General features: G+C 50.0%; 2 protein-coding genes across 2 annotated transcripts in view; one reads left to right on the plus strand and one right to left on the minus strand.

The window, feature by feature from the left end:
* Window positions 1-17,491, plus strand: part of LOC119104800 (murinoglobulin-1) — a 132,249-nt gene extending 114,758 nt beyond the window's left edge. The window contains exons 17-33 of the mRNA XM_037228521.1: window positions 3,200-3,257; window positions 3,840-3,924; window positions 4,864-5,007; window positions 5,705-5,910; window positions 7,063-7,148; window positions 7,894-8,006; window positions 8,612-8,762; window positions 10,528-10,665; window positions 11,624-11,724; window positions 11,979-12,122; window positions 12,653-12,785; window positions 13,520-13,674; window positions 14,056-14,220; window positions 14,670-14,753; window positions 15,246-15,444; window positions 16,293-16,465; window positions 17,065-17,491. Of these exons, the coding sequence (XP_037084416.1) occupies window positions 3,200-3,257; window positions 3,840-3,924; window positions 4,864-5,007; window positions 5,705-5,910; window positions 7,063-7,148; window positions 7,894-8,006; window positions 8,612-8,762; window positions 10,528-10,665; window positions 11,624-11,724; window positions 11,979-12,122; window positions 12,653-12,785; window positions 13,520-13,674; window positions 14,056-14,220; window positions 14,670-14,753; window positions 15,246-15,444; window positions 16,293-16,465; window positions 17,065-17,103 (2,174 nt within the window). The 3' untranslated portion in view covers window positions 17,104-17,491. The remainder of the gene's footprint in view (window positions 1-3,199; window positions 3,258-3,839; window positions 3,925-4,863; window positions 5,008-5,704; window positions 5,911-7,062; window positions 7,149-7,893; window positions 8,007-8,611; window positions 8,763-10,527; window positions 10,666-11,623; window positions 11,725-11,978; window positions 12,123-12,652; window positions 12,786-13,519; window positions 13,675-14,055; window positions 14,221-14,669; window positions 14,754-15,245; window positions 15,445-16,292; window positions 16,466-17,064) is intronic.
* Window positions 17,492-20,131: 2,640 nt separating this feature from the next.
* LOC119104801 (murinoglobulin-1) overlaps window positions 20,132-25,000 on the minus strand; it is a 61,905-nt gene continuing 57,036 nt past the window's right edge. The window contains exons 30-35 of the mRNA XM_037228522.1: window positions 24,430-24,584; window positions 23,884-24,048; window positions 23,364-23,447; window positions 22,652-22,850; window positions 21,065-21,237; window positions 20,132-20,390 (exon numbers count right to left, since the gene is read on the minus strand). Of these exons, the coding sequence (XP_037084417.1) occupies window positions 20,352-20,390; window positions 21,065-21,237; window positions 22,652-22,850; window positions 23,364-23,447; window positions 23,884-24,048; window positions 24,430-24,584 (815 nt within the window). The 3' untranslated portion in view covers window positions 20,132-20,351. The remainder of the gene's footprint in view (window positions 20,391-21,064; window positions 21,238-22,651; window positions 22,851-23,363; window positions 23,448-23,883; window positions 24,049-24,429; window positions 24,585-25,000) is intronic.

Genomic DNA, 25,000 nt, shown 5'->3' on the forward strand with positions numbered 1-25,000 from the left:
TCTCAGTTCCGTAGTGTGCGTAACACGTCTCCCCGATGTCCCCATTCCCGCATTATCGTCTCTTCAAAACGGCCGACGATAATTTGGAGAAATAACGAGAAATCATTGAAGATACTGAAAAACTTAGCGGCCATGTCAGCCCCAGTAATTGCTTCTCCAACATGTCTCTCAATTGTTACTCTTAACACGCGCTCGAGTGGTGGGTTGGATACCCGTCGCTGGAATAGGATCAATTTGACCGCCCCTGAGATCTCAGCAACTAAGAGAGCTAGAGGAACCGAATTTACTGTGGGTCCTTTTGGTTGAGAGCCTGTAAGGATTTAAAGATTCTGAGCACGTTTCGAAGGACATCTGTTTTAAAAGACCATCCTAACAAAGTAAATACTTTACCTCAAATGGCGTAACATGTATGCGCAGAAAACCTCTTCGTAACCGTTCAATCTCTGGTTGCGAGGCAGGTACGGCAAGACCAGCCAACAATGAGACACATCTGACCCAATCAACATCACCCTCAACGGGATGAAGTGCACCTTTCCCACCCTACACCATTCTGCTCGTTTCCGCTTGACTACACCGCCGGTGCAGCTGTGTGACCCTGTAACCCCTGTGTGACCCCTGTAACCCTTGTGTGACCACTGTAACCCCTGTGTGACCCCTGTGTGACCCTTGTGTGACCGCGTTTGGTCTCCGCCGCCAGGAGTGGTGCCTCAAATGAAGAGCAGGGACCGGACGCATCGCAGCGCTCCCCACGGCCAGGCAGTGATGACTTCTTTGATTTGAAACCCGCCAGGGCTCCCTTCAGGACCGACCGGTACGACACGCTCACGACGTTCGACGTGAGTGTCCAGTGGCTGGTTATTCCACGACAAAGCGAAAAGTGAAGGGGCCAAATAACGCCGTTTACTTTTTCTCTCGCTGACAGCATCAGCATGGCGTTGTCTTATACCCAGAATTCGGCGGTGCCTTTTGGGAAAAATTGGAGCAGCGACTGATTAGGTACAGCCTGGCGTATTTTAGGTCAAGTAGCATGGTCGGTTTTGGGGGTTCATAACTCAGATAACTCGACCTTAGTTGCACGTAACCACATAACACTGAACTGGAAATGATCCACTGCATTTTTGGTTATTTTCAAGTTAGTTTTTACTCAATTTTCAAAACCGTGACCGGGTGACGTAAAATCACGTGACCTTCATTAACATTTCAGCCATCTACAATGTTGTTTTTCGAAACACAGCAACTTACATCAATTACTTCTCTAGCAAAACCAAGCTTTAAAAATATGCTTTTAAGCTGCAATGTTCCTTGCGAATTTGGCATGTACAGCCCGTTTCATTCAGATCTGACAGAGGATGCAGATAACGTGTTCAACTGTCATAGAATATGTTGAAAATTAGACATGCATGTTAGATGCAATGCAACATGCAATTAGACATATCTATCTCTGCCACATCAACTAGCGCGGTAGCTATGCATGCAGCGAATCACACTTCGCCGTGAGCTGTTTGCAATAGCGTGGATGATCTGACTTGCCAGCACCATGCATCACAACGACTTGATACAACAATGATAGCATCCGCTCATCTGCGAGAGAGAGAGAGAGAGACGAGAGAGAGAGAGAGAGAGAGAGAGAGAGAGAGAGAGAGGAGAGATGCGAGAGAGAGAGAGAGAGAGAGAGAGAGAGAGAGAGAGAGAGAGGAGACGGAGCAGAGAGAGAGCAGAGAGAGAGAGGAGAGAGGGAGAGAGAGAGAGAGAACGAGAGGAGAGAGACAGAGAGAGAGGAGAGAGAGAGAGAGAGAGAGCGAGAGAAGGCGAGAGGAGAGGAGAGGAGAGAGAGGAGAGAGAACAGAGAGAGAGAGAGAGAGAGAGAGAGATGAGAGAGAGAGAGAGGAGAGAGGATGAGAGAGAGAGAGAGAGAGAGAGAGAGAGAGAGAGAGAGAGGGAGAGAGAAAGAGAAATCGGTGAGAAAAATGTGGTTTTATATGTTGGAAATGTCATATAAATAGCCGAAGAGTGTGTAAGCAATCTCAAGTGTTAACAACATTACTGGTTGAAATAAGACAAATTCCATCAATATATCTTTTCCGTCATACAAGCTAGAGGCAATTGGGTTCGGTGACTGAGCACACGCCGATAAAATTACAATAAGTTTTCTGATCTGTGTTTTTTTGCTATGCAGACAATGTCGCGCGCCATTCCAGTAGTAAAGCAATCCATCGCTAATATTTAGCGGAATGAGAGGTTTGACCCATGACGCCGGCCAGTAGAATGTCCGCCCTGTCCCGAATTGTCTCCGGCTGTGAGCCTTTTGTGATGTCCCTGTTACCTTGTGTCTGAGTAAGGTGCATCTGGAAGGTCAGTCTCGCATGTCCCACAGCCGGGTTGGTTCAGTTGGAGAGCCATTGTATTGTTGGCTGCCGCCGCCTTCGACGATGGACAGCACCTCATTGTGTAATGGGAATGTCGTTAGCCGGCTGTGAAGACAGCAATCAGATCGTCTCCAATGCTGCGTTGTGCACGCTGAAGTGTGTTCAGTGATGTTCTCTCTTCTATTTTAGGGACTTTTTATTACAGCCCGTGAAAACACACGTGCCTGGAGTGTTTCAGTACATACGTTGCCTGCCATGTATGATCAAATCTATTGGAATTCTTAGCTAGCCAGATGTCCATTTCCTGCAACGAAGCTGTTGTCAATAAGTAGTTTTCTATCACACCATTATCTACCTCTCCCCAGAGACGGGCTTTCTGGTGATGACCAACCTGGTGCTGGAGACGAGGCCCTGCTACAAACGCGTGCCGGCCCCAGCAGATACCGGAGGAGGAAATCAGTGCTCTTTTTGATATTTCTACCAACAATGTTGCATTGTAAGTCATTTTCATCAAGAGACATGCAAATAACATTTAAAGGCATGTGTAGTGAGTCACGTTGCCTCCGAGAGAGCTATGGGGTGGTGAAGCTGTCCTCTAAACTCTGTTGTGCGAATATTTACCATTCTGTCACTTGCGATTCATACTTACCTACGCAGATGTTGGCTGTGTCTTACGTTGATACTTGGCGTCACCACTCAGTCGTCACCCCGACTCCGATGCCGGACCGGTCTCTGCCAAACCGCCAAGGAACGGCACCATTTGGGTTTGCACCCCCAAGATATGACCAGCATAAGGTGGGCCGTAGCAGTAGCCGAATCCGCTCCGATCGGAGACAAGGGGTCCGCGAGTTTTTTCCCGGAAGCCTTCCTCTTCTCCATCGAGACGATCGGGTTGAGACAGAAGTCAGAGGAGTGCGTTGCGCGCAGCTGAAGGGGAGGGGGACTGGCCACGGAGGGACCTCTAGGCTGCTCCTCAATAAGCGTCACTGTAGTGGTCAGATATGCACGCTCTCTGTCCTGTATCCCATTGTTGTCGCTTGTCCAATGCCGACCGTGATTCAGTGTTTGTGATATGCCCCGCAACATGCGCACGGTTTGTGAGTCGCAGGTACGAACCGCTCGGTAGATCAGACGGGTAAATGAGCTCCTCAGCTGAACCGCAACTTCGAAATCCTATTCTGAATTGCACTGCACTTTAGCCCACCCTATGCAAACAAACCCTCTTCCTCTTCCAAACACGCTCTGATCCAGTCTTTTAGCTCGGTACCATGCCACACCACATAAGTGGCACCTTCTTTATCCTCCTTGGGCGCGTCTTTTTGTTTGTAAGGCGCGCTGTTTCCTAAAGTGCATCACCATTATTCCTTGGCGTGGTGTTAGTTTGCACTTCAAACGGTGACCGCTACCTTTGTCGTCGGTTGACTTTCCCTTCTCCTTACCGACCCTTACACGGGAGACTTTCTGTGCCGACAGCGTGGAGGGCACCAAAGTGCTGACCCAAGACATGCCAGACACCATCACGTCGTGGGTCGGCTCCGCCATCTGCTCCCACCCCCAGGTAAATGAAGAGGATCCGACTCTCTGGTAGGTGGATAGCTTTCGAACCGAAGAAGTCCGTGATTGCCGGTCCCAGGCGCTAGAAGTAGTCTGTGATCCCCGGCCAGGACTTCCGCCCCTGTATAGGTCGGGAGCTCTCGACCTCCCATCCCCGTGTGGTCGGGAGCCCTCAAACCTTTCACCTCTGTGTAGGTCGGAAGCTCTCGACCTGCCATCCCCGTGTGGGTCGGGAGCTCTCAACCTTTCCACCTCTGTGTAGGTCGGAAGCTCTCGCTCCCAGGTATTTCAGGACTTCTCTGTCCTAGGCCGGAGGGTAGTTCCGCCTCTGGGCGCGGGAGAGGCTTGTGGCTCTAGGTTATCGTGGATTTCCAAGCCCGTGGTAGGTGAGATTTCCATTGTCAGGCTCCACGGTGGTTTCCGCCGTTTGGCAGGTATGTAGCGTATGCATGGGGTAATTAAACATATTCCGGTTAGACGAAATACAGGTGACGAGGATTTCAGGTGCGCAACTTGATTTTCATCCTGATAGCTGACGTCTTGATTAATGCTGGTCTTTAACATATTTAGTGCTGGTCTTTAAGACATATCGCCAAGACAGGGGTGCCGGTAGTGTGGTGGTTAAGGCATCTGCAGCAACCATTGCGCACCTGGGAAACCGGAGAAATAGGGTTCGATTCCCCGCGGTGCCTGCCCTTCCTGCCAGGATGAGAGGCAGGCGACACCATATAGCCTCAGCAGCTCGGTGCCTCGTGAAGTCTGAATGATAACAACAATAACACATTGCCAAGACATCCCATGACATAAATCTTAATTATGTCTGTTTAATGGAAACAAAGCTAACACAATAACAAAATTCCCAAAACTCGAGCACTTCAGCACCAATGACCTGCCTGTTCGTAATTTGCCTTCAACTGGCCATGACATCATCGTGTGCTACCAGGACGGGTTCGGCGTCTCCAACAAATCAGCCATCAAAGCTTTCAAGCCGTTCTTCACGGAGGTCACGCTGCCGTACTCCGTGAAGCGCGGAGAGGTCCTTAACATGTCGTCCACCGTGTTCAACTTCCTCGACTCCAGCCTGTCGGTAAGCAGGTCACAAATACTCAGCCATTTTTCATAGACTGCGATACTCGCACGTTAGGTAAGCCGCTAATCTGTTGTGATGGTAACTGATTGTCATTAGCTGCTGGTTGCAGAGACCTGCTCACAATCAGAGATGGGTATAATAATTCTACCCACATAACATTCCGGCCTACATGTAGAGAAACACACTTAGCGTTATACCTGGTGTTATATATCCTCTGACCGTTAGACGTGGCTCACCAGATGTTTTGCAAAGCATTCGCTAAAATTCCAGCTGTGCATACCCACACAAAATACAGTACTCTTGAACCAAGCTAAGGCGCGCCTCGTGTGACATTGCGTCGCGAGGATTTGAATACAGCACTTTCACACGCCGGTGCAGTACATCCTCACAAATTTGTATCTTTGCCAGATACACACAACGCGCTCTCTCAATCGCTACAAAAGCGATGAAAACACATTTGGCTGAACGGTTTGTGGTACCCGTCTCTCAGACATCTCCAAGTCCAGGCTTTAGGCAACTCTATCTAAGACGTCACCCTGCCACGTTAGCAGACGTCGCAGTGCACACAAGGTGCCAGTTGCAGACATTGCAGTACACACCGGCTACCAGTTGCAGATGTTGCAGTGCACGCCAGCACACCAGCTGTCACCCCACAGGTCTCTGCGCCGGGCGTTACAGTGCCCGCTACCGGCAGGTGTACCTGGAGCTGGCGGCGTCGGAGGATTACTCGCTGGCCGACGAGGTTTCGCTCGCGGGCATTGACCTCTGTGTTCCGGCGGGCCGCTCCAAGGTCAGCCACTTCCCGCTGACCTTCACCTCTCTGGGCGAGGTCAACATCACCGTCACGGCCAGACTCCGAGACGGCAACTGTGACCAGCCGAACGCCGTCGGTCCCGGCAGGTGAGCTTTCGATGGTTTTTAGCTCTGGCGGGAGGCTTTCGGTAGCTTTTAGCTCTGGTGGTGGGCTCAATTTATGATGCAGCGTGGTTGATTGCCGGAAAAGTACTGATTTTAATACACGGCATCTGTAGCGTGGTTACTCCTATAGAAATAAATCAGGGCATAACTGGCACCAGCGGAAGGTAAAAAGCAATAGCTTATCTAATGTTGCCAAGCCACTCTGCTCAATATACCGATGCCAGCTGAAGACCTAAACATCTGATTGGCTGGAATGAGAGAAGGATTACGGTCGATGACCCGAGAATCTGGATTCGCTCATGTCTTGCTTCTGGATTGCGCCCGGCGCCTTACGTCTCAAGTCTTACACGCACGTTCGTTGATTCTGGTCGGTTTTGGGGCGCTATCCACAGACATAAGATTTTCTGCGATGAATTATGTATCTAATGCAGTCAATTTTATACTTCGCACAGTTTGCACAGCACCGATCTACAACTGGGGCTATGAGACCTACGCATGGGTCGAAGTAACACAAAAGTTATTGAGTACTCTACCGCAACAATTTAGATCAACCGTGTACGTCTAGGCATGGAAACTGCAAATTGTGTTAGTTTTGACGCATTTAACACATTTGGTCACACGTCACACGTCACACGTCACACGTCGCCGATGATGGTCACACAATATGGCAAGCATATAGATGAATCCGTTGCGTCACGTCTGTCTCGCTTCAATTACGTAACGAAAAAGGATTCTGCATGACGTCACGTCTAATATTGTCGTCCAGTTCACTTCAAAGACCCATGGGTGCAGGATCTATCGGGTGTGACGTCATTTTGACATCAAAGAGGTAGATCTGTTGTCGTCCGAATCGCCGCGAGGGCTCCCTGGGACTGCACCAGTTGCACTATATTTGAAAGCAATTGTTTACTAATGTGTGTAGGAAGGGAGAAGGGGTGGTGGGAAGAAGCTTGTAGACGCACATGCTCCTCGCTGTTTTTACTAGCTTAGCATGCGCGGGAGAAGGTTTCATACAAGTATCGGCTCAATAAGAATCTTTCCCCGACATCGTCCGTGCTGCGAATTTCCCACGCACCTGCGTTTGGAATGTTATTGGCAGCACAAACACCGTGACCCTCCTGCTGTGACCGACAGTGACACTGTCATCCGTCCGCTAGTGGTCAAGCCCGAGGGATTCCCGCAGGAGGAGACGACGTCACGGTTCGTGTGCCTGGACGAAGGTGAGTGACGACTCTTGTGACAGAGTCATCTGTACGCTGGTCCTGGTTTAGTCCAGCGAACTCACCCGGTGCGTGCGTGCGTGCGTGCGTTAGCTAAACGGTGGCGTGATGGTGTGCTATAGTGTCTTTGGTGGAGTGCAGTGTAAGTAAACATGACGGTGTTTGAGGTGCTTTGCTACATGGTGTTGAGTGAGGTATGATGGCTTGTTGCGGTGTGTGACTGGGAAGGTTGGAACAATAAGCGCGGAAATCATGCGAGGAAGCATTGCAGCTCTAGGTAGTGATGGAGATACGATAGCTTTGTTTTATGCGTACGCAAGTAAAGTTTGCCTTGAGAGAGCTAAGCAACCAGGACGGGTCTCAGTTGGATCTTAAGCAGTATTGCGAAATTTTTATTTCGTTTCGATATAATTAAATCCCTATGCAGCTCGTCGTTTATTACCTCAAGCAGCTGTTGTTCCATAACAAACTCCACTTTTCGAACAGCTCCAGTGCGGGTTTTAACGTCCTCGAGGTTATATCACCACGATCTTTCACCGCGTGACGTTGAGCACCAGAACTCTGTCAATGTGTGTTGTGTTTTCGTTTGTAATAGTATCGCATGCTTTACTTGCGCAACGATCGCCATCAATAGTAGCGCCTGTCCTGTCGAGCCTGTCGCGGATCGTCGCTTAAAAGGCCTGAGGCCATGATGCGACCGTACCTCCTGTTATAGCAGGGCACTGACTTGCTCCCGATGTGTCAGGAGTTGAGCCTCACGTGGAGCGGATCCCGATGGTGGCTCCTGAAGGCCTGGTGCCGGATTCTGAGCGGGCTTATTTCTCCGTGGTGGGCGATCTGCTCGGACCTTCGTACGGAGTGAGTTTGTTCCTTATGTATCTCACATCTGTTCATCCAGTTTTGATCCAGGACACATACAGACACCCATTGAGAGTACAGCAAACGTGACGAATGCATGCATATTCCTTCCTGATTTCATCCTCGCCCTTAGAAAAATATAAGCCCTTGTATGACACTCAATGATGGGGGACTCCAGCCTACTACAACTCCACCCTACCCGTTGTTCGAGGCCACGCCTCTTGTTGACCAAACTTGGCTGGGCCAAAGGACAAGTTTCCTGGAAAATCGAACAGCTACGGCTTTGTGTACTTGAACATTTGCTGATGATGTAGGGCTTTATTAATGCACCAATGCTGGCCCACCGTGCGCGATCTGCCAAGTCAACAGCCTAAATACCCTCAGAACGCCATGGGCGGGGGGGGGGGGTGAGGGGTTCGACACTCTCCCTATCAAGGTGGAGATTAAAAAAATGTAGTATGGCTAATGGACGAATTGCATTAAATTGGTTGCAACTTGTCTTTGAGATGAAGTCTCTTTTGAGATGTTCTTCCGCTGCCATTGTAATTAACGAAGCTGCTTCACCGACTTCTCCATGTGTAGTTACCCACGGCCATGACTGCCAGAACCTGGGCCGACTGGTGGACATCCCGACGGGCGGAGGAGAGCCCAACATGTTGGTCTTCGTGCCGTACATCCACGTGAGGGCGTACCTGGAGCACACCGGGCTGCTCACCCCTGGTGACCGGGACCTGACCATCAACGGCATGAGACGAGGTGAGACAGAGACTCGGAGCATACGGAACTGCTGACCCCCGGGGAGCAGGGCTGGATTATCATGGCATGAGACGAGGTGGGACAAAAACCAGGCGGACCGGGCAGACAGGCGTGGAATTCAGAATGGTTTGGACCAATCCAGGTCACGAAAACAGCAGCTGGCGCCGACTTGCGCACGCCAACGTGCACAATCAAAAACGGAGGGGTGCGTGCCGAATACCTCTGGATTTCAAAGCACTTGCGGCGTGTCAAGTCACACCATCAATGCACCATCAATGCAGCGTATCAAGTCGCATGCAATCTGTGTTTGAATATCTAAATGGAAGAGCGTATTCGTCTGGTACGTGAAACGCGTTTTGGCCAATGCAGCGCGTCGCTCAGGAAAGACGTCAATAACTCAGATGTGCTCCACTTGCACATTGATCACTTCATCTCTCACTTGAGCTTCCTGGCGTTCCAATGCGTGGCAAATGTCGTCCAAGTGTTTCGGGGACGTATAAACAGCACTTAAAGGAAAAAATAAACAAAACAGCTGGAATAGCGTGTCAGGATAAAGCACCCAGTAGCACTAATTTCGTGATTGAACCAGAGGATAAGCCAGTCTACAGTGTGGCACACAGCTGAAACAACTGTTTACCCCTCGTCATGAGTCGCCGTTTTTTTTTTATAACGTGAACGGATAGGGGTTCGATGCGAGCCCCGCCGTGCCGTTCCAAACTAAAAGAGATAGCGCCTCTTAACGAGGTGCTGCGATGGGTAATACGTTTAATGTTTCTAGTTAACCAATTAACGCCACTAGACCAAGTCGCAGGTCATATTTTCCAGATGCATCCTTATAGATGCTCAAGTGTGCATGCTCAAACACACATGCTCTTTACACGCTCATATACACGAGACCGTGCCTCAGAGCGACGCTAACGGCCGTGGTCATTCTTCATTTCTGAGTGCAGCGGTATGTATTGGCGCGTGTTTTGAGCATATCTAAATGATGAAGGACTCCGTTAACGAAGCGGTGTCATCTCACCGCCAGCGGTCCGCGGAATCGTCGGTTGAGGCCTCCACACGCGCTGGCAGCAAATTACTGTGCCGTGTTCATCGAGAACGTCGGTGCTCAGAAAACAACTTAGCTAGGGACACGTTTTTCGCGTCGAAATGCTTACACTGCGTGTCCTATAGCCGGCGGAAATTTGTGCGTGATTGCACGATATGCCAGAAAACCCTCAGAAAACCCATAGAAAACTTTAGATAAGGTGTATCGATCCTTTTTCCTCTGAGGGCGCGGGCGAGAAGATGAGGGCGAGAGTTAGGGTGAAAGGGCAAAAATGATGATGGCTCATTGACACACTAGATACTAGTCTTACTTCCTGGAGAGGTAGCACTGTACGTGTGTAACAGATGTGTGCAAAGACCGTTCCAGCTGCCTTTCCGCACGTGCGATGAATCTGACGATAACTACCCCCACGGAACTTCACGACCCCTTTCGGTTTCTGATTGCTGAACATCCTTGGCAGACCTTGGGTAGATAGAAAACGTGTGCCTGGAAATTTGGACAAGGTCATCGCTGGGTTTGGTGAGGTGAATTAGATGGCAAGGAGGAAGCCTCGGTGGCAGCTGACACGTGCGGCCCGTAGACCTTCTTGTTTGCATCAGAGTGTGCCAGATCAAGTTACAAAACTTGAAACTTGTGATCTGCGCTGAGCCTGATGGTTCTAGACCCCAGTCACGTGACCCATGCTTTCTGTGACTCTCTCATGATGTACCCTAGGGTACCAGACTCAGCTGCGGTACAGGCATCGGGACGGCTCGTACTCTTCGTTCGGCCGGGATGACCCGGAAGGCTCGCTGTGGCTCACCGCCTTCGTCGTCAAGTCCTTCAAGGAGGCGTCCGAGTACATCGTTATTGGTGGGTGCAACATGTCGCGGTACACAAGTGTTTCGGTTATTGGATTAATTGCAGCACACCCCTGGCGCCTCTAATATGTACTCTTGGCTCAGGGTTGCCTGCTTTTACATATCCACTGTGGGAAAGGACGTCATCATTGTCGATGTAACTGTCATGTTGTCATTATCACCATCATGATCAGCATAAGTCCAGAGCGATAGTGCAGTGCTGCACTACGATCAGAGGTGGTTGGCGCGCGTTGAACGACCTTCGCATAGCGCAGTGAAGAACGACCTTGGTGAAGGTCATTCTTCACTGCGCCATGCGAAGAATGACCTTCACCGCGCCGAGGAAGAATCACCTTGGCTTCGACTCTGAGGAGCTACAGCCAGCCAGTTAACGGGAGCGGACGCGTCAGTGGGATTATGTGGGACCACCGGGGATAACGGGGCAGACCCCACTGTTCCGTTTGTCTCGCCCATGCGCGAAGTTACTAATGCAAGCGAGAGCCAGCTGGTGCAGCAGCAGCAGGGAAAAGTTGTTAGCTTTCAATAGCTGACCATACCTGCGCCCTATCTGCTGCCATGTCCATAAGAGAAGTCAGCCATCACGAGCAAGAGTTAACTGGTGCAGTAGCAGCAGCAGAGTGAAAGTTGCTTCCGTCCAAAAGTTGACCATAACTTTGCCGTCTCATCTTCATGCCCAGACTAGAAGCTGACCAAGACCGCAGACAAATGGCCGCTGCAATAGCGGCATGGTCAGAGCTGCCCCCATTCACCACGTAACCATGGTATTCTTATCAAGACAAAGAGGCTCGTGGCCAGCGTCAGCTGGGTGGCACGGTAGCAACACTTTGATGCCTGCTGTATCCCATTAGCTGACCATGACCTGTCAAGATGAGGAGTCAGCCATTCGCAGTGTGAGACGGCTGGTACCGTGGCCGATTCTCCTCACTAGCTGACCATAACTTATTTGCCAGACGAGGAGTCGACCAAGCAGAGCGAGCAATGGCTGGTACAGCAGCAGCAGGATGACGGCTGCTTCCGTCCGATCGGCAGCGTCATTCACAAGGAGCTGAAGGCAAGGGATGCGTCGTCATGATGGCGAATGGGATATACCAATCCCCGGCTCCACGCCCGTGCTGCGGGTATCGGGACACAGAGCTCTCAGGCTGGGGTCAAATAATGGAGTGAGGATCATTTACGTCAACAGGCGTACATCCGTGCTATAAAATGGTCAGGGCGTAAACGAAAATGTCACAGATGTTCTTCACATCCACATCTGTCCTGACCAAGAGATGATCTCCTGGTGACGCCGGTGTGTTCACTCACCAGGGCGGCACGGAGCGGGGCGGCCCGGCCGCCCTGACCGCGTTCGTCATGCTCGCCCTCGGGGCAGAAAACACCAGGAGTCTGAGGAGCGGCTTCACCTGCCTGGAGCGCGGCATCAGTCTGACCAACAAAACACTGTATGCCGAGGTATGGCCTATTAGCTCTGAGGGTTTCATCAGAATTACTGCTACAGTGTCGCTTTACTTTATGTAGATTGCCTAGTGGCCCCACACTGTTGACAATGGACGTTTACCGCAAAGTTCGTATATTTGTTCTTGTAATGCTTTAGCAGTTTGAGCGAAACGGTCGGCAATGTTGTTCGTAGCAGAAGATAGCTGCATATTTGGGCGGATATACGATATTCCGCGCGCGACTCGTCGCCTCTTTCCTATACGTGGCACCGGCTATAGCCGTGAACTTCGCCAACCTGCATCGTATGTGGAAGATAGCAGGATGCGTCTTTGTCTCTTGAAGTGCTGGAGGTGACTTTCATGTTTCGTTTCCCGACCCTGTTTCCTCTCGTGCACCGCCCTAGTGGCAATGTTAAAAACGGCCGAAGGTTGCGTTAGGCGTCCGTCCCCATTACCTGAGCTCCAGGTCTTCGAACAGGCCGCTGCTCGTGCTCCAAACGCCGCCCTGTTCGATACGAGGAGCTGCAGCTGTTCCATATCGCGCAGGTGCTGTTAGCCTATACGCACGTGGTACTGGGCCGGGAACAGCGCGGCCAACAGCTGGTCTCCGCTCTGATGCAGAAGGCCAAGACGGAGGGATCGGACGCCCTCTTCTGGGAGGGCGATCGCCGCTCCATCTGTGAGTGACACCTTCCGACAGAAAGGTCACCGCAACTGCGTCCGTCTTACTGAAATGGTACTTTAAATTAGATACGATGCGTCTCTCATCGAAATGGTGCGATGTATTAAGAGCAATAACAATTGTGTGAGTGATGCGGGTCATCTTGAAAAGGTTAAACCAGTGACGTCATACGGAATTGCGGCTACATCTTCGTCTGTCAATGACGTCATTCTCCATGAGGATAGCGGCAATTCAGTTTGTGTGTAGTACCACGTTGGAGGAATGCGGCGTCTGATGTCAGATGAAAGGCCAATTATATTTCGGTGCATACGCGACGCCATTCTCTGCAGGCAGCAACTGAACCATGTGTGAGTGGTGACATCTGGTAGGCGTCCAGGACTACTCAAATCATCTGGTGGGCGTCCCTGACCAATGACGTCATCCTGCATAATTTGGTCAACGACGTCAGGCATTCCCGATTAGTTACTCCATCTGAACCTGCCATTGTACCCTAGAGTAGCGTCTAATTTTTGTGATGGTGGGTGACGACAGCATGAACTGTGTGTATTGTCATTCGAGCATTGGAGGAGGCGGCGGAAACGTCATTCATTAGACGGCGGGAAGAATGACAGCCTCATTTTGTGAGTGACACCATCTTCGAGTTTGTTGGGAATTGACCATGACCGGCTTTGATTCCATCCGGCAATACACATTGGGTTGATGGCACGTATGGTGCTCTCCCTGGTCCACAGACGGCGGCAGTCGGGCCGTGGACATTGAGATGACGGCTTACATGGTGCTCTCCCTGGTCCACCTCTCGGGTCAGGAGAACTTGGAGCAGGCGGCGCGGGCCGTCAAGTGGATCAACAGGCAGCGCAACAGTCTGGGCGGCTGCATCTCCACACAGGTAGACCGTGGATTCCTGCGGTTGTGAGTACTTGTGGAGGTGGTCTAACAGATTAATAGGTCTGGCGGAAATTTTACCAGTGGTTCGTTGATATAAGCATATGACCATAAAAAGGCAGGGGCTGGTGACACCTGACCAGCTGAGCATCGCTGTAATAAGTATGTGTCACCACAGAACACAACAGTAGATTGGCAGGCTGGTGACGTCTAGCCATGGTCCCTCCCCTCTCCAACATCGACTGAGGAACACTTTGAAGGTGCTGAATTTGAGAACAGGACCAGCTGTTGTCGTTACAACGCAGATGATTTAGAACGTTTCAACCAACAGCAAAAGACCGCAGCATCGTTATGATTTTGACGACGTGTCTTTTCTGGTTTATAGGACACGATTGTGGCGCTGCAGGCGCTGGCAGAGTTTGCCAAACGCACTTTTTCTTCGGAGTTGTCCACTAGCGTTACAGTGAGTGCTGCCGGACCCCCCTCCACACTCGTGGTGGACTCGTCCAACCGTCTGCTACTGCAACAAGAAAAGGTGGCAGATTTTGAGGTACGTGGCTGCGGTAAGCGTGTGGTGCTAGCCGATTTCAGTCGGCGGGTGTTCGCTTAACTTGAACGATAACTGCGAATGTAGCTTACCAGATGAAAAATGGAGCTCAAAATATATTAAACTCTTTCCTCAGTGTGGTTCTTTGAGTCCAAACTCTTGCGCCTGACTCAAGCAGACGATCACCTTGCTGCTAATAGTACCCTTCATTGATTTTGTTTAAACATGTGGTCATTTCGTTGATGAGGATGCTAAAGCTGAAGCTATTTTCTATCCCAGACGACGTTCCCCATGTAGGAGCTGGCCTCTGCAGTCAACAGATGCACTTCTGATGACTGCACAGGCCATCAGAAGTTCCAGGGGCCAGGAACTTCGCTGTGTTCATCCGGCCACGCCCATGCTTCTTCCGCTTCCACTCCCACCTCTGCCTAAGGCCGTCATCTTGCCCGCAGCTGCCAGCTGAGGTCACCTTCACCGTCAGCCCATCCGGCTGCGTCATCTACCGCACCAGCTTCCGCTACTCCAGCCGTTCCCGAGTATGTAGCATGGTTATGAACCATGACCAGTCAGCTATACCTGCCGTGCCATGTCTGATGGGACGGTTCCGTTCTCACGATTGCCAACGGAAAACGGGGGTCGGCTTCAACACTAAGCTTAAGAAATTGTGTTGGCGCTCTGCTCCAAATGGCGTTTGTACCTTAGAGCACATTTGCTGGCAAGATGTGTTCGCAGTACATTTCATTTTCTATCCCAGACAACTTGATCTGGTGTTTGTTGCGGGTGGTTTCTCAGGCTGTACGTGTACGGTGCGCAGCACTGGTCTGCGTTGAAAAACTACATGTGGCTATGGTCAGGTGCTCAAATGCTTATACAATTATTACCGACTTTTAGGCTGCGTTGAAAAGCGAACGGTCGCGCAACCATGCATACTACTAATTATGGGCAAGTTCTCATTCATGAACAGGTGACGTGGATTGCTTCACCCGGCTTTGGTGAGGCGATGCTAAGCCCAAAGCCACCGTGCCCAGGTGCCGAAGCCAGCCTTCTCGCTGGCGGTGACCTCGGAGGCTCGTCCCAGCCGCTCTCCAGGCAGTTCGTATGAGCTGGAGGTATGCTCCGCCTACATCGGGGACTCTGGCGAATCAGAGCGCGTCGTGCTGGAGGTGGAAATGCCCTCGGGCTATATCGCCGTCAGCAGCACACTGAGAAGTCTCCGAAACAGCGGCGGTAAGTGGAGAGTAGCCTCCGAACCAGTGACGGTAAGTGGGGAGCAGTCTACGAAACAGCGGCGGTAAGTGGAGAATAGCCTCCGAACCAGCGACGGTAAGTGGGGAGCAGCCTACGAAACAGCGGAGGTAAGTGGAGAGTAGCCTCCGAACCAGCGACGGTAAGTGGGGAGCAGCCTACGAAACAGCGGCGGTAAGTGGAGAGTAGCCTCCGAACCAGCGACGGTAAGTGGAGAGTAGCCTCCGAAACGGCGAGGACTGTTCTTCAAAACAACGAACGTTTCGAGTCCGAGACAAAGGCTCTAAGCAGTGGGGGTAGCGAGTGATAGTTGGAGGGGAGAGGGAGAAAGCAATATCGAGCGACATTTAGGAGGGGAGAGGGGAGAGCGATAGTTGAAGGATTCCTGCAAGTGTCTGCGAACAGAGTAAGGTCACCAACAATAAAATCAAAGACTGCAAAGCCTTTCCGACTCAGCAAGCGAACAAGTAGTGAAAACGGCTGCGACATATGCGTCGAGAGAGGGCGCTGCACCTGTCTGCCACGCATTTTGCAATTTTGTTTTTGTCACTTCTGACTACGTGGTTCGCACTGCATCTACGGTAATTTCTTCTGCAATAGCACCAACACAAACCGTTGCAGAACTCTTTTGTCATAAAAACCCCGAGGCCAAGGCAAAGCAGGTGTCATAGGCACCTGGAGGAGATGTTGCACCTCCCTGTGTATATGCACTTCTGCAAGTGTCTGTAAAATTACCATGCTATGTTTTGTCTGGTCCTTACCCGCTTCACAAATGTCTGACGATGATAATGATGACGATTCTTACCATTCCCCACTCTCTCCGTCTACAGCGGTACGCAAATACGACTTCAGCAAGGGCAAGGTGACCTTCACGCTGTCCAAGGTCACCGAGAAGAAGGTCTGCCTCAAGTTCCGCATCATTCGAGAGAACGAGGTGGATGGCCTGAAGCCGTCGGTGGTGCGAGTCTACGACCTCTTCAGGCCTGAGGATCGCAATATTCTGGTGAGGGGTGTATGCCAGCCAAGCCGTGAATCACGAGGTTTGGGTTCGATCCCAGCGCTAGGAAGCTGTCCATTGCTCCCGTTCCGTCAGGAGAGACGTCGCCGCGGAGCTGAGCATCCAGTGAGTCCCAAAACAGCGAGCAGCGACGCTGGTACTGTGTGTGCGGTGGACAGCACGTGGCGTATTTCCTGGCCGGAAGAACACGATATGACGGTGAAAACACACACCGAGGACCAGTGGGGCTTGCTTCCACGTTGACCCAGTGCCCAAAGTGATTTGTCGTCTGCTATGTAGACCCGGTGTCACCTCAAAATCTGTTAATAACATCGAAAACAAATAACTGTTTTCTGTTCGGTGCTCGAAAATGTACTTAAAAAGGGACGAGACACGTGACGTCACGCGCCCTTTGATGGTCCGCCAGTGACTGCGAAGCTCCTGCAGCTTGTGAATAATGTTACTCGACATCTGTAAAACTCAACCCCTGTACACGGATACTTATAGCTGCGGCCTGTGCATGACTGTTTTGGTGAGTGAGCGGGTGATGTGTTTACAGTTGTGTGACGTCACGTCATGCTTATGACGTCACGTCTCTGTTTCAGGAGTACGAGCTCTCGCCCGTGTCTTCTCCCGCCGCTTGATACTTATGTTGAAGACCGGTGTGTGCCCCTCACGGATCATGACTGGAAGACACGTGACATGACATGTCATGTCAAGAGGACGCCGACGCTCTGTGATTCGATCGCAGACATGCAGCTTAAGCCGGAACATTTTGGTATTAAAAATCTGACTACCAGCATTCTAGATCAGCATACGAAAGATCGTTTTTAACCAATGACTGCACGATGTGCTGCGAGATATGTTATCAAGCACACCGACTCCTTGCTGTGTCGCTTTGCCGTTTCCCTGTGTGCGAGCGATGACCCTGAATATTGAGTAACTTTTGACCGATGTTTGCAACTGTGTATGAACGCTTGTTGCGGCACCACCAATTTAAAATGCGAGGGAAATACACTGGGATGCTTTAAATGTTCGGTCTTTCTTTTATATTCTGCCTAGCACATGTGCATTGTAGTCCACCATTAAGTGCCCTTACACTTGATTTGTTTTCCAACTCTTTGGAAGTGAAAATACACTAGAGCAAACGTGCCAGTCATTCCTTGTCGCTAACATCACAAACGGTATTCCCATCTTCGAGATCGCTGGCTCATGTATAAAACTTTACCTGCGGGTCTGTAAGAAAGGCTTACAACGTGAACCGGTTCGAACCTGACATCTAATGTGACAGCATGGCATCGATAATCTCATATACGCGATTTCTTTGATGACACAGCTGTTGCTGCAGAGATATTTATTTAGACGTTTAGCAGCTGTTACATTAAAGGAGCCATAAATCATAAATGCCCGTTCAAAGTACATAGAAATATACACCTTTGTACTCAGAATTGAAGAAGGCGCACGCCTTGTCAGGTTTTGTGTTGTTGCATGCTACAGTCTCGTATGTATGATATGGTACACCTAACAAGTGCGATGTTATGGAAAACTTGTCCTTTGGCTAGTCAGTGGGTTTGCTGATTGACCTAACAACATAGACAAGAACCAGTCATGAGATCTTCTTAAAGAAAATCCGCTTGTTTTTGCTATGCTCTATCTTCATTAGTTTGGAAACGCCAGGAGGAGCGGTCACCTTGACCCCCCCCCTCAGCTTGCATTATAAAAACGGCGAATCAGGGCGAAGGTTAGCCCGGCGATAACCGAAGAGAGGGAAGCGGAGAAAATCTGCTCCCTTCCCGTCAAGCTCTAGCGATAGCTCAAAAATGCGTCAAAATATCAATTAAAGAGGTGTGACAGCTATTAGTTGATCAATTGATCAATGATCTCTTTTACCGAAATAGTAAGCACGGGGCCAAGATAAATTAGGCGCAAGTAAGGTCAGAGTGACGTTATGATCCCGACTTTTCATGAAAGCGGATAGCCGTGGACAAACATATATAAACAGAGCAAAAGAAGGCTGCAAGAGCATTATTGCTTCAAATGCATAGAAGCGCATGTTTTCCCGTGCCCAGGTGGGTCCTGTCCCGGGAATCCGGCGAAACGGCCGACGGGACGGACGGCGAGCCAGGACCGGGTGCCGGAGACGAGGACGTCTGAGGACGGCAGCGCCACACTCAGTGCTGGCGAGCCAGCTGCAGCTGGCGCGTGCTAACACATTGTGACATTAACTTCTTAACTTCTTTTCGCCGTTGACTCTTCTTCTTTGACTCACATTTTAAGTGGCATTTTTGGTCACGAAGTACACATTTTAAGGCGTCATCTTAAACTGGTAAGGTACACACTTTCCATCGTGCGATCGAACCATAGCGAACCAACAGATAAAAGCAGCACACAAACCTACAAGTTTTGATCGCAAAAATCGCTTATTGATAATCATGTCAACGCTTTGCGGCAGCACTCAGGGCTGAGAAGTGTCTTTTCTGTCATCAAAATTGTAACAGATCTGCATTTGCGTTACATCTTGATCTCAATGACAGATCTTACCACAATGATTTTGCCATTTCACATGCCAATATTTCAAGATGCCATATTAAAACAACACTGCGACAAGATATATGAACGAAGGACTAATTGATTCGCATTTCCCGTTTACAGATATAGAACATATCCTTTCATTTTGTCTGTCTATGTCGATATTTATGTGCTTTCCTCAAAAACAAGCAGACGTCACTCGGACGTCATTCACGCTTGATTGTTGTGGTCTTGCGCTTATCATTTTGGCGCAGTACGTAAAAATTGTGAATTGGCAGGGACTAAAAATTTCGCAGCAATGTCTAAAGGCGTTTTTGAATTTAAACTCAGACCATTGCAGTCAGCAAAGGCCTAAGTATAAGGAATCGTTCAATCTGATGCGAGTTCAGGGTGCTAGGCGAAGGCTGAGTGTCGCTGAGATGGCTTTTTTAGACAAATTGATTTAGGGTTGTGAACGGGTGAGTTTCCCTGGGTGTGTTCTGCAGATCACCAATACAAAACTTAGCTGCTTTTTCACCAAGTGCTTTAGTACGGGGTTCTTTTTAATGCTCACTTTGAATTTCGTGATCACAGGGACATAAGCAGACATATTGCACCGCCTTCATGAAAAATAGAGGCCACTGATGTCCTGCTTAGCGAAATGCTCGATGGTTTTCCTTATTCAGAAATGAATAAAAAAAATGGCCCAGGGCTTTGGTCCTCGTAGCCTTTTGAGGGTCCAATAATGTCACCTCACCTAAGTCAGTCACCTAACATGAACACTAGTGGTCTTTTGCTTCCAGGAGGTATCTAGATGTGTTGATGGTTGATTATAGAGTGGTTGCATGAAAAGGTCTAAGGTTCCTCGCACACTGATGTAGAGTTCGACCCTCCTTAGCCTCATTGAACCAAAAGTCCACGACCTAGAAACTTCAAAATTCGACACAGGTGAGTTCGCGTCATCAGATATCATTGGGGCTTTACGCCACACTCGGCTGCTGACGCTACATGGCGTCACCTGCCCCTCACCCGGGCAAGAATGGTTGACACCACAGGGAATCGAAGCCCGTGCTTCTGATTTATACGCCGTTCAACAGTCAACGCAGACGCATTTAGCGTTACACCAGCGGCACACAAGTGAGTTCATAGGCAGACTTTCAGACAACATATATTCTCGCGGAATGTTGTTGTAGCCTTCTTATACGCACAACAGTTTCGACCACTTCCATCCAGCTACGCGTATCGCACATCGTTAACGTTGGTGGCACAAACGTTGTTTTGGCATGTGCGAGTTATTTGCCCGAGTCGGTAGTTCGTCAGAAGCAGCCCGTAAGGTAGAAGGGTCCGTCAGGGAAGACGCACACACAGGTCGTTGACATAAGTTTCAAGCGGGGAGAGCAGATGCAGGCGAGAGTTCATACTCCTGAAACGGAGGTATGACGTAAGAGCTCTGACATGATGTCACACGGTGGTGAACATATCGGCTGCTTGCACACTTGCACACCGATACACAGAGTGCAGCTCTGAGCATATGTTTACGGCGGTGAAGTTTTACGGACATCTGGTGGCAAAATTAACAGGCTGACATACATTTTTGAGCACAAAGCACGTGAGAAGGTCGCTTTTCGTGGCGTTTCCAACACGTTTTGCGGTGACGTCAGCTCTAGCCTCATGAGGACCGAAAGAATTTGGGCACTGGGTCAAAGTGGTACAACTGGCCGCCGGCATCACCTGTCACCGTCATATCGCGTAACTCCAGCGGTACGGCGTACGACATACGACACGCGTGGCCATACGACACCCAATAAACACGGTACCAGCAACGCTTTTCCTAAAGCGCCGTGATTCAGACATACACACCCAGCGCCAAATTTCTTTCGGTCCTCATGAGGCTAGAGCTGACGTCACCGCAAAAACGTGTTGGAAACGCCACGAAAAGATATCATTCAGCGTTTTGAGGTGCATTGAGCGGTGCCTCTATCGCGCCGACTCTCTTGATGGACATAAAACCCTGGAATACTTCCAGTGGCTGGGACTGAACCGGGGACCCTCCGTTCGCGGATCTGCGAGCATGCCAGGTGCGTTCCCATTCCTCACCAGCATATTGCGGTCCTCAGGCCTGAAGAGGTCGTAGACTCGCACCACCGACGGCTTCAGGCCATCCACCTCGTTTTCCCGAATGATACGGAACTTGAGGCAAATCTTCTCTTCAGTGACCTTGGACAGCGTGAAGGTCACCTTACCCGTGCTGAAGTCGTACTTGCGTACCGCTGAGGGCGGAGAGTGCGGGGAGACGTAAGAAGAGAGAAGAGAGGTATCATATCGTATCATATAGAGAGGTATCATATCGAAGAAGAGAGGTATCATACGCTTGTGAAAGGAATTGAAATAAACAAAACATACCATGTCAGGTGCACAGAAATACGCAGAATTTCACACACGCAAAAAGATGTGGCTTCTCGATATGTCTACAGATTATTTGCTTTTATCAGGCCTTTGATTTCTAAGGCGAGGGAGTTTTGCAATGGTTTGATCTCACTGTTGGCCCTGTCGCCAAAACCAGAAAACACCGGAGGTGTAGGACAAAATACTACAGAAACATGAATGGCAACGTGAAAAACATGAAACAACTGACTGTGTCATCAAAGCGTGATCACGTTACCAAAAAGCACAAAAACGGCCCGCAATTCTGAGCCCATTAAAGCAGAAGTATTTATATTTAGGCAGCATTTTAGCCTCACTCTGGACAAATACTGGAATCTTTTCGCTGAGCGCAACTTCATGAGTGCCGAAGGTGATGCTCGGAGGTAAAAGGATTATTGCGATTAGTCTATCTATTGCGAGCTACTGTGATAACGACACAGATAGCGCAACGCTGATGGCGAATTACGACATATTGACGCATCCGGTTTTAAGCAGGACATTTTAGTTTGGATTCAAGGCCTGCATCTGGAAATCATTTGTGCAAAGTAAAATCGCATCTAAAACTAAAGAAATACGCATTTATTGATTTATGTGTGTATGAAATTGACAATGTATACGTAACTCTACACGCCAACAAGCATCTTTGAAAATCGCCAACCCTGGTAACACTAAACCGCTTGCGAATTAGACAAATTAAAATAGTGCACCCACCATGAAAGAAAGTGATTTACATTTGAGCATATTGAAGCAAACATGAGTGAAGAAACAAGCTCACTTATAACTACCAGTATGTTTTCAAGTAGACAATATTGTTCTTGACAGCACCATTTCTCCGTTAAGCAAACACGTTCCTCGCTACGTCATTGTTTCGTTACGTCATCTTGACTTGCACAACATTGATTGGCAGCCAACTGACGGCCATTATATCTAGAAAGCATGCTCACGAATGCCATGAACGATTCGGCCTTTCCATTTTTCTTGTCCTTAAACGCCGCATGGCCTATGTAATGACAGAATTTGAATGACGTTATTGTGGCATCATAAATGCCAAGGTGACTTTGAAATACTTTCTCCGGTCTCCCCATTTTCGCGGGCGCGTAGCTCGAAAACGAGAGGGGTTTAGGCCTTAAGAAGGGTAGGACTGTGAACTGCGTCGAAAGGTCTTCAAGAAGGCTATTCCAGTTCAAAGGTCCATAGAAATGTGCAACACCACCTTCAGTGATAAATTAGACGATCAATTAGAAGCTGCTCCCCACTTACCACCGCTGCTTCGGAGATTCATAAGTGTGCTGCTGACGGCAGTGTAGCCCGAGGGCATTTCCACCTCCAGCACGACGCGCTCCGATTGGTCGGAGTCCCCGATGTAGGCGGAGCATACCTCCAGCTCATACGAAGTGCCTGGAGAGCGGCTGGGGCGAGCCTCCGAGGTCATCGCCAGCGAGAAGGCCGGCTTCGGCACCTGAACACGGTGACTTCGATGTTAGCATCGTCTTACCAAAATCAGCGAATCAATGTGGGTCACGTGATCATGGATGAAGGCTAGGTAAAAAGCTAACATATACGCACAGCATGATCTACATCATGTCTTTTTTGGCGTAGCATACCAAGCGTTTCAACACCGACTCGGCATCAGTAATAGCGGTTGAGGCATGTCAGCACCTGAGTACGGCCACTGGACGGTCTTCAACACGGATCAGCACCGACAACCGTGCACTTATTTCTCAGGAAATGTCCCGTAGGAAATGTGACTTAAATGACTAAAACAGCAAAGTATTGACAAGACATTTTGCGAGCCGTAGTGCTCTATTGTTGGGAACTACATAATCTCCATTCAGAGCATCACGCCAGCATAATTTCCTAAGCTTAGTGTTGAAGCCAACTCTCATGTTCTGCTCAGTCAACGTGAGAACAAGATCGCCTTGTCAGCCACACCACGACCAATATAGTCTGTGAGACGCGGAGGGCCACATACTCGAGCGCGGCTGGAGTAGCGGAGGCTGGTGCGGTAGATGACGCAGCCGGCCGGGCTGACGGTGAAGGTGACCTCAGCTGGCAGCTGCGGACAAGATGGCGGCGTCAGTATGGCCAGGGGTGCGGCGTGAGCGTAGGTAGATGAACAGAGAAGACCACTGCAAAGGCGCGCTTCCGCATGGCGTAGCTGCAGACAGCTTCAGCTAGCTGCCTCAGCTGCCCACAGCTTCAGCACTGCTTCAGCTGTGTCATGCTCATCAACGAAATGGACACGCTCTAAAGCAATTTGATACAAGCGACAGCTAGCGGTACAGTCATGCATCTACATAAGTCGACTCAGGACTCGGGCTTATCAACGACTCATGACACATCACCCGCAGAAGTCGAAATCTCTCTCATGCATGAGCAGAACTTCGACTGAAAAAACACACACCGAGGAAAGCGGGTAGAGCACGATTTAGGGCGTATTTTTCACAGCGGCTGTAATCGCCAAGTACCTTACAGTTCCTCCACCAACTCACCTGAAAGTCAGCAACTTTTTCTTGTTGCAGAAGCAGACGGTTGGACGGGTCCACCACGAGTGTGGAGGGGCGTCCGCCAGCACTAACTATCACGCGAGAGGACAACTCCGAGGAGAAAGTGCGTTTGGCAAACTCTGTCAGTGCCTGCAGCGCCACGATGGTATCCTACGGGCAAGAAATGGCCCGCCGTCAAATCATTAGCATATTGCTTTCTTCTCAGGCTGGTTTCAACCGTTGACAATACTTTGCGCCGTGTTCTCAATTCATTCGGCTGTAACAAGCGGTCATTTTTTCTAGCTAGCAAGTTTCAAGGCATTTTCTCATCCAATTTCGAACAGGAAAAGGATCATTAGCAGCCCGCGAATGTACTGTTCGACTCTGGGATGGCCCCCGATGCAGCCATGCTCATCTGGTCAGGTAGTATCAGCACTTACACGATCGCATACCTACATGAAGCTTTCCGCCGCCTGTAAGCTTTTGCCAAAACCTCTCAACCACATCGGCCTCCACCGCGATCACTCACAGCCGAACGAAGCCACGGTTTACCTGTGTGGAGATGAAGCCGCCCAGACTGTTGCGCTGCCTGTTGATCCACTTGACGGCCCGCGCCGCCTGCTCCATGTTCTCTTGACCCGAGAGCTTGACCAGGGAGAGTACCATGTATGCCGTCATCTCAATGTCCACCGCCCGACTGCCGCCGTCTGTGGATCAAGAAGAGCACCATACACACCATCATGCCGATGTGCATTGCCAGTTGGAGTCATGGTTAGTCATGGTCATCCTTGACGATGTTGTCATTCCGGCACCCTCGCAGATGGTGTCACTCTTACTCACTCACCATCCAAGAAGGAGACGCCACTCTTAACTTAGATTGCAGGTTCAGTCAAGAACGCCCACCAGATGACGTCGCTCACGTATGGGTCAGTCGCCGCCCACTCAGAGACTGGCGTCGCTGACAGACGGAAATAGAATACCCCGCATATGGCGCCACAGAGTTGCCACTATGCCTTCAGGAGATAAAGTGACTGAGAGACACGAAACATGACTGCAATCCTTTCTTACGCTACTGGTTGCAGCTTTTTTCAAGATCACCTGCGTCACTCCCAGAACTGCGATT

This window comes from Pollicipes pollicipes, unplaced genomic scaffold (genome assembly GCF_011947565.3).
Source record: "Pollicipes pollicipes isolate AB1234 unplaced genomic scaffold, Ppol_2.1 Scaffold_6052;HRSCAF=7182_pilon_pilon_pilon, whole genome shotgun sequence".
In the NCBI taxonomy this organism is placed as follows: Eukaryota; Metazoa; Arthropoda; class Thecostraca; order Pollicipedomorpha; family Pollicipedidae; genus Pollicipes; species Pollicipes pollicipes.